The 9,719-nt window shown below is 40.3% G+C and overlaps 1 protein-coding gene across 1 annotated transcript; it reads left to right on the plus strand.

Annotated features, from left to right (window-relative positions):
- The first annotated feature begins 511 nt into the window (after positions 1-511).
- On the plus strand, positions 512-3,098 carry LOC137927443 (brachyurin-like). The gene is made up of 5 exons (XM_068771254.1): positions 512-722; positions 1,172-1,439; positions 1,787-1,876; positions 2,208-2,389; positions 2,956-3,098. Exons 1-5 carry the CDS (start codon positions 531-533, stop codon positions 3,058-3,060), a joined length of 837 nt encoding a protein of 278 aa, XP_068627355.1. The 5' UTR covers positions 512-530; the 3' UTR covers positions 3,061-3,098.
- Positions 3,099-9,719: the final 6,621 nt, after the last annotated feature.

The following is a 9,719-nucleotide window of genomic DNA, read 5'->3' on the forward strand; positions in this document are numbered from 1 at the left end:
GGTATGCCTCCGTAGATGGAACGACGACGTAAGTAAGGTCGCGGGGCGTCACTGTGAGCGGGTAGCGCAGCACTGGTCATCGTGACTATCTTCGGGGGGGAGGGGGGCTGAGGCACATGCCTTGCAGTGATTGCAAATAAAGAAGAAAGGTATACATTAGGTGATCGTAAATATATTGTGTTTCCTTCTCCCTCAACTTAATATTTATACTTCTCCAGTTCTGTCCTTTTCCACTCTCCCCAACATTTTCCTGTTACTTTGCGCCCGCGCAGCCGTGACAGCTGCAACATCCAGTATGTCGCATCGGAAGTCAATCGATCATACTTTAAATAAAAAATATTTGCAAATCCTTCTGCGACGATAGCGCTCCGCTGACGTCACCGCAGTAGGTAAAGCGAAGCAATCGTCGTTCCGTACTAATCCCAAATCTGTTTTTCTTTAACAAAAACCCAATTAATCACAGAGATTAGATTGCGCGCCGCAATAAAAAGGCGACCGGACAGCTGGCGGGCATACTCGCCGCTCCCGCCATGCAGCTGCTCCTCGTCGCTCTCTGCCTCGTGGCGTCGGTCGCCGCCTACGAGCCCATCCAGCTGCACTACCACGAGAATGTGGGCGTCGTGGAGGCCGCGCGCATCCGCGCCGCGGAGATGGCGGCGGACTTCGACGGCTCCAGGATCGTGGGGGGATCCGCAGCTTCACTCGGCCAGTTCCGTTACACGGTGAGCTGTTGACAAACTGTTGACAAATATTGCGCTTCGCTGATCTCCCGCTACCAGATATAGGGATCGAACCATTGTAAAAAGGAAAAAAATATTGCTAAATGAAGTTCTGTCCTCAACATGACGCAGTGAGAGATCTCTAATATAATAATGGGGACCATCAAAATAAGACGTTCGAATGAGCGGGACACCGTGGAGTCCAATAGTGAGCAGAGCAAGTTTATTTGTGTTCCTTGGATTACATTGGACACCACCATTTGACTGGGATTTTTATGCATTTATATATAAAATAGTGATGTTCGAAAGGTTCTTAAGTAGTAAATTTCCGATAGACTCGACTTCAATAAGCCTACTAGGCCGACAATGGGCGTGTATAGGCTGGAACACTTTGTTATCAGTTCACATTTGATACCTGATTGCTGTTCTAACGCCACGTGTGTATTTGCCAGGGTGGGCTCCTGATCGCCCTGACCAACGGAGCCACCTCCGTCTGCGGAACCTCGCTGCTATCCCCCACGAAGCTGGTGACGGCGGCTCACTGCTGGTGGGACGGGCGCAACCAGGCGCGGCAGTTCACCGTCGTGCTCGGTTCCATTCGCCTCTTCTCCGGCGGCACCCGCATCACCACCAACCGCGTAGAGATGCACAGCGGCTACTCAACCACCAGGCTGCACAACGATGTGGCCATTATCACCACTGACCGTATCACCTTCAACAGTAAGTTCACAGCCAGGGTTAGATTGAATTTATTCATTTATTTCTATCATTGTCCACATGGATTCATTTACAGTGGGCCTTCGTATGAATGAACAAAGACCACAACTTGATGTATTTGATACAGAATACGATAAAGCTTCCACCGTTTGTGCTGAGCGCACAACAAACTCAGACGGGCACAATATCATTAATACAATGAGGTCATCAGTAGACGCTGAATGCAGGCCGCTGCCAAACGGCTGTAGTGAAGATCTATGCGGGTTGCCTGTGCCCAACAGTAGACATTCTATGGCGGTGATGATGATCACGTATGTCCGTCTTTCCGTAACCAAAATTTGTATTTCCAGACAACATCGCTAGTATCGGGTTGGCCTCCGGAAACAACGACTTCGTCGGCGTCAACGCAGTAGCCAGCGGCTTCGGCAGACAGAGTGACTGTGAGTGTCTTCGTTTTCACTTCTTCCCCAGCAGCTCCACATCTACTTCTTTCTTCGTGAATTATACACTTGATTACCATCTTCCGACTGCTGGACCAACACGCAGGAATTAATTTCACTACCCGTTGTATTGTTGTATTTGTATTCAAAAAAATCGACGTCATGGACACCAAGAATATAACTCACCTTCAGTTCGCGACGACAAAGACGCCATGGAGCGCCTGCGCAGAACTCTCGATGGGCTCAACGAAGCCTCCCGACAAGTAGAATCCATCCTTCAAATGACTACTGTTTACTTCGCACCTACAAAAGTTATTGTTTTATGTTGCAGCCGCTGGTATCTCCAACAACCAGGCCCTACACCACGTGACTATGCCGGTGATCAGCAACTTAGTGTGTAGGTTAACCTTCGGCAGCACCATCATCGCGTCCACACTCTGCACCGGCACCGCCGGCGGTAGGAGCACCTGCGGCGGGGACTCTGGTGGCCCTCTTGTCGCCAACAACCAACTGGTTAGTACTCCACCAGCTTTGGGTTACCTGCTATACACAAGACCCCTGGCTTTTATGAGTAGACAGGATTAAAGATTATCAATCGGAACGGATCCTTAGCTCAGCGCAGGACATCCTCACAAAAGATCGACAGACGACGCTGTCAAGGTCGACCTCGACGCAGGCTCCCAAGCGGTCCCATTGGAAAGTTATTCGGTGTGCCCATGTTCAGAAGCGGTCGTGTTGCGGCTTAAATGATGACGACGATGGATCTCCCAACTCAGAGTAGAGTGGGGTGGAGTGGATTCCTCTCCGACAGTGTCCACGCTGGCAGAGATCTCTTTATGCCCGTAAAGCGGAAATACTTTATCGGATGCCTGTATACTGAAACCATTAGTAGGGTTTTAAGACATACCGATGCCGCTTGGTATTCTGCTTAACTTAATTGCCGCGATACCTCTTTCAGCAAATCAAAATTAGACACTCTCCTCTCGTTGTGTCAAATGTTTTTGTCCATTTTGTCAACGCATTAGAAGTTTATTGACGCCAGGCTCCTGTTGGTCACTAACGCACCTCGTTGCCCACAGATCGGTATTACCTCGTTCGGTTCAGCCAGCGGCTGCGAAAGGGGTTCACCAGCTGGCTTCGCCCGCGTCACTTCCTTCAACTCCTGGATAACCAGCCGCATGTGAACTGACTCCAGCGAGATGTTTGCGTTTCAAATAAAGGATACTCTCTCATGAACTTTAATTTTTTACTTTACCTTTTAAACAACTTTCGAGAAACGGTTTTAAAACTTGTTTTATTAATTTATTCTTACCATTATCCGTATACGGCTTCTCAATTACAATTACTGCTTGAGTATGTCATGAAAAAATGCCGAAGTAAATCAACTTGATGGAAACTAGGTAAAGTACCAAAATCGGAGTATGTAAGAAAAGGACTAATATTTAGCCACTTCCGCACTTACAGTGGTAATCATGCAATAAAATGCACCGCCCGCCAGCCCTCTGATACACACGTGAACACGTACACTCGCATGTTGAGTAATTTGGCGGTGGCGGTTGTGTGATTCGCATTGTTTGCTGCATACGCATTTATCAGCGAGCTGGCTAAATATTGGTCCTTTTCTTACTTTTCACAGCCAGTCTTGTTCCATCGCACAGTCGAAGTTAACTAATGTTATGTAACATGATGACAACTGACCCCACTTTTAATTGCAAATTGTGAGGTGGTAATCCAGACAAAGAGAATTTAAAAACTCTATCGGATAGTTGACTGCTTCATCCTGGTTCATAACGGTGTCGATTTGAAGGAAACCAACTGTCCTGGAATAAAATTCTGAATGGTCGCATTGAGATCCTCGACATGTTTAATTTCGCCGCCAATATTGTTCATTCACCCAGCCAATTATGGTTATTGAACTTTTGCGCTATATCTGGGAAAACACGCCGAATAAGCTTCTCTTTTGAGTCTGTGATGTGACAGAAATCTATGGATAACGTGATGAATACGGTCGAGGTGTCCACTGCGACTTTATTATTTCCATGTCTAACTACTGCTTCGCAAAAAAATTTGCTTCAGTTTCATCTTGTTGCAATAATACTCGCATGTCAGTTGTTAATTAGAGTATCTTTACATAATGTCACAAATTCGGTGATTTTATGCATGCATTTAGTTCATCAGCAACAGTTGATGGGGGAATAACTGGAAGAGTCTGACGAATATCACCTGACAGACTCATGGTCCCACCAAAAATGTTTTGGTTGTCACGAAGATCTTTCAACGTTCTATCAAATGCCTCTAGTGACCACTTATGGGCATGTGCATTCATCCCAAACAATCAATTTGCATACCTGTATGATCTTGGGCCATTGCACTATTTTTGGCGATGTTGTAAATTGTTGTTTGGGTGATTTGCATGTTTAATGGTGATTTCAGGGCAGAATGTGCAGTTCGCACGCCTTCTAGCAGAGTCTCAGCTATTCCAGATGGAGCAAATGCTAGAGCAATATTATTTCGCTGATCCTCGCCAAAAGCAATGAAATTCAGAACGTTTTTCCGGTTCCTCCGGGAACTTCAAGGAAATAAATTCCACCAGGTCCACTGTTCACGGCTTCTATTAGAGTATTGTACGCAATTTTTAATTGTCAATTTAATTGTGGAATATCTGTACGAACTGTTTCGGCCAATGCTTCAACATCGTACTGTTGCTATCTTTGCAACTCTTAGTTTAATGCATTGTGCATATGACGATTTGGTGCTGTGATTCCCAAACATGACAATACTTTTTTTGCCATCAATAAACATATATCTTCTATCATGATCAATGTCTCATTTTAAATTTCTGCAGTCATTTCTAGTGCAGGATTTTTTTTTATGGTCCCCGCTATTGGGAGCCTCTCGTACCCCTATCTGGTGTGGGACAGGGACTTTTGTTATAATTTATTTCGTTATTCACATATTATTTTATTTTCTTTCCCTTCATGTATACTTCTTAAGTTCTTTCGTTCAGTTTTCTTACATATTTCTCCTTTCATTCCCTTTCGCTCCGTGACCTTTCATTCCTCCCTCGTTCCACATTACATTTTATCTTTATTTCTATTTGTTTACATTATTATCACATTTTCTATATCACATTTTGTATATTACATTTTATCACATGTATTTCTTATTATCTATTTACATTTCTAAATTTTTCTTAACTTTTATTTTTGTCTATTACTTTTATAATGATTTTTTTGCAATATGCGAGGAAGTCTTTTTTGGTGTCTTTTTCGCTTATCAGGGGAGGCTATTGACTCCTCCCCGATCTAGTGCAGGATTCAAAGTTTAACGGCGCACGCGATGTAAAACATCCTCAGACATATCATCTCTATCCTATCCATAAATCTTTTGGACTCGAGGGAAAACATGTCGATATGATAATCGCAAACAACGTACAAATTTGATGCGGCGATGAAGATACTACGGAATCGTTCTCAAGTAAATGCAATAGTTGCCGTTCCTCACGGCAAGTCGCACACAGTTGGACCACGAACATTCACCAACAACAACCCTTAATAATAACATTCATCATTATTTAGATGTACTGTGTAAATACGACCTAGAGCATTTGAAGAAAGTACATTTGGATGTCCTTCAACTGGTGTTCCGTGTTTTCGATGATGCATTCCAGGTGTAAGAGCGTGGCATGTCAGCATAAAGCAAAGTGCGAACAAAATCATCATCAGTTTGACAGATTGTGAAAAAACTTGGTTAATGTTATCGACGGTAGACATTCTGTCTGCCGCGATCGATTCATTAACCCTTTCCACTCCAAGGCTGTTATGTAGAATCGATAAAATTTAATTGAATTATAGTATCTTGAATTCTAGAATATGTTTCATTCATTCGTGATTCAAACATTTTAGTAACAAAAATCTTTCCTGTTTTAAAATGTTCCGCAAAAATAAGTATTACACCATGTCGAGTATCACTCGACGGTGGAGCTTGTGGAACAGGATCAGTGTCGAGTGACACTCGACATTGGAGTGGAAAAGGTTTAAATGAACTCGTTGACCATTTTCTAAATGGACTGCTATATGGTGTCTTCTTTCATGGATCACAAATGAAAAGATACTTTAAACTGTTTCGTTGTTACTTACATAGCGACCCATCTGGTACTTTGATATTTTATCATTTACATCAGGGCTTCTTAAACTATGTATTAACCCCCATTTGGGGTCGCGTAGCAAAATTCTGGGGTCGAGAGATTCTAATGTCAAATATTTATATATACGATTTTATATCATCACTAGAGTTGGCGGAATACAGTGCACTTGCAGCGTCTAGACACGCGCATTACTTAAAGGTTTTAAACTAATATAAATACAATTTTATAATTTTTAGTGCTATTTTTAATTTTAGATTTTTGTATGTTTAAAAACGAATTCTAAAACTAAATATTTTCAAATGTATATTGTTACCTAATAAATAAATCATCAAAAGATATTAATTTATTTTTCTTTTATATTTGTATGGGGTCGTCAAGAAACTCGCAATCATAAATGGGGTCGTGAATGACAAAAGTTTAAGAAGCCCTGGTTTACATTGGTTATAACGAACACAGCCATATCACTACCTTTGTTAACATATTTACATATGTACTTTATCGTATTGATATAACCAGTATTGCCAGTATTAATACCTATCTGCCTTTTTTATGGTCCCCGCTGTTAGGGACCTCTCGTTCCCCTATCTCGTGTGGGACAGGGACTTTTTAATTCTAATAATTTATTCATATTTTATATTATTATCATTCTTCTCTTTCATATATCATCTTATCTGTCGTACTGTTTCTTTCATTCTACAATTTTCCCAGTCTTTCTCTTTCATTCCATTAGCCATACATCCATCCTCAACTACTACATCCTAGGTTTCCTTACTATTTTATTTTGCAACATTATTTATTGTTCAAATATTTAACACGTATTTTCTTTGTAATTATCATCTTATATTATACTATTTATTGCACTATTTTTGGTACTACTATATTTCTTTTATTTCTATATTTTAGTGTTCGTTTTATTTTTACTTATTGCATTTATTACCACCTTCCTGCAGTAGCTGAGGAAGCATTCTCTCTTCCCTTCTTTTTGCATGATGGTCCTATCTGCCTTACGCCAGTATAAATTGTTCTCTGTGATATAAATAGTTTGGGTAGGTATGCCGTCTGAGCTGATAGCACTGTGGAAGACAAGGTGGTTCGGTAGCTTCTTGTTAATGTTGACCGCACCTCCGCTAGCAGTTATAATGAGCGCGGAGACTCTCAACAGCGCGACGCAGACTTTTGTTGCGTCTACTGTGGTGCCATCTGTCATCTATCCTTTCATTACGACGCCGCCGCGATGCGATCGATTGACACGTGGGTAAGAGCTCGTTGCTAGGCAACGCGTGTTTCGAGGCGCGGTCCAAAGGCGGAGCGGTTAATACATTTTATTTATGTTTCGTCATACTTAAATGTGTCGTAAAAATATTAAAACTGACATCTATCATATTGAAAAGCTGTGCTGGGAGCTTTAATTGTAGAGATCTCGGCATTGCTATAGGTTTTCTGCAACATTAGAAGTTCGTTCTTATCATTCAAAGTATTATCCTCGTTCAACGATTTCGATTTTTTGACGTGCAAATATAAGGAATAAGTGGTATTTGCAAAAATATCGATGATCGATATCAAACTTATTTTTGCAATCTCTACTAAGAGTCTAAAACGGGATCGCGATAAACAAATAATCGATGAATGTTACAGCGATAGCATAATAGCGGCAGTTATATAACTATTTATCAATTCTATGAATGTTATATTGAACAGTGGATTTGTTGATTTGAAATATTATTTTATTGTTTCCATAAATTTAGTTTGCTGCTTTTTGCGTTCCCGGGGCTGGCAGCACTGATTTAACAACATTGTCGATGGGCGCCATCTAGCACTCACGCAGATGTCACATAGTGACAGTTACTCTGTGCAGTAACTAAGGAATTAAACAAATTGTTGCAACATCTCAATAGATGGCGCATTAAAAAATGAAAACTGGTTTAAATTGTTGAATAACACTCGTTTATGACGAAATTATAATAACAAGGCGTCATTTTATGTCTTAATGCATGTAATTTCTATCAAAGTTAGAAAAGAAGTAAAAAAATCATATACTAAAATGGGGTAAGTAGTGCCATCTGTTGCAATTTGTACGTCGTTAAAAGTAGAGGAGCTAATTAGACATGTTAATGGTTTGCTATTTTATTTGACAAGTTTCATAGTGTGTCAATAGATGGCACTGTTTTTAAACTATACATTTCCTCCTATTGAAGCTTGTTATAATATTGCGAACTAGATCATAATAAATATTCAGAATCAAGAGGTCAATGACATAACTTATACAACCTAAAAGTTAAAAATTATCAATTTTTTAAGGTTTGCGTATTCAATGAAATGTCTCGATGTAGTGGACGACTTCGTGTTTCGCAGGCTGTTTTAGTGAAATGGGGGGAAAAATACTGCTTTAAAATGTTGCTGTAAGCTTGATCGGAGCTAATTAACGAGATTTATTTAGTTGCGGTTGCTATTTCTAAGTCGTTCACGGATAACTATGTGATCCTGACTAGCTTTTTCTGCAGGTCTACTAGGTGTTGGTAGCGACGAAGGAAGGCGGCGTTGATGATGGTACTCTTACGTCAGCGATGATGATTGTCCAAAAATCGAGCCGGATCGTTTTTTTTTTACCGTGAGTTTTAATCGGCGTGCATGCGTCACTCTTGGAGAAATAATATAAAGTGTACAACTTGTATTTAATTTTTTGTTTATGTTTAACAGTTTTATAAGTTCGACATTGTTGCATGACCATCTGTAATTTCTCCTTCCTTTCCTTTCCTCGACTATGTGAATGAGTCAGCAAAAAAGTTTATATTTCGATCTACTAAAACACGTGCACGCTATATAATAAAATTTATTTAATACTTTTAATTTGAAATTTATAACTAAAAGCAAGGCCTGAGATATCGTATGGTACTTACACACACACATGCAATATGTCGTTTCATACTTCAAATCCATGTTAATTCTAAAACTTATAATTAAAGAAAACTTAGGTATAACACATCTTAAGGAACTTTATAATATATACGCATTATTTATTGTTTTTGAAACGATTGTTGTTTAAATATAGAATGCACCATAAGTTGATTGATAAAATGTGCCATGTGTTGTTTTGAATGTTTTTACAGCTATATCATATCACCCTGTATATACGACTACTATCATAAGCCAAGAACAAAGGAGAAGTTTACGTGACCGAATGTATACAGGGTGATGTAGACAATAAGTTTCTATATTTCAATAACAACAATGACGCCATGTTGGATTTAGAAAATTTCTTATAGTTTTATTGTTCATTTATTATATATATATATTAAGTTTTAATTTGATTTATATTGTACTGTACATTCAATATACATCCGAACTATTAAAACCTCGATTAGATCAATATAATTAAATATAACATGAAAAATATACGACTAAGAGATTCCTCGCACGATTTGGTACGCGGTTAGATTATTTCCTTGTATATTAATCGACTCCGACAGGCATACACTCTGGTAGGATTTTGGCAGACGAATAGCACGCGTGCACAGAGCAACCTAGTAATGATATATAATGACTGAGCCGCGTGGACCCCATGGGTGTCGTACGGGGCGACAGCGGGATCAGTTTCCAGAGGTTGGACAGTGACGTCCTCTGCGCATTGTAATACCACACCGCGATCGCCAAAACGCCTGCCAAGAGTGGCGATTACGGAATATCCTTTCAACGACA

Source organism: Battus philenor, unplaced genomic scaffold, assembly GCF_028537555.1.
Source record: "Battus philenor isolate CCGP_79_NKW_IND1 unplaced genomic scaffold, ilBatPhil1.0.hap1 SCAF_30, whole genome shotgun sequence".
Classification (NCBI taxonomy): Eukaryota; Metazoa; Arthropoda; class Insecta; order Lepidoptera; family Papilionidae; genus Battus; species Battus philenor.

Coding starts and splice junctions, on each gene's coding strand:
- LOC137927443 (XM_068771254.1), top strand. CDS start 531: ATGCAGCTGCTCCTCGTCGCTCTCTGCCTCGTGGCGTCGGTCGCCGCC. Junction 1,440..1,786: donor TGACCGTATCACCTTCAACA/GTAAGTTCACAG, acceptor TTGTATTTCCAG/ACAACATCGCTAGTATCGGG. Junction 1,877..2,207: donor CTTCGGCAGACAGAGTGACT/GTGAGTGTCTTC, acceptor TTTATGTTGCAG/CCGCTGGTATCTCCAACAAC.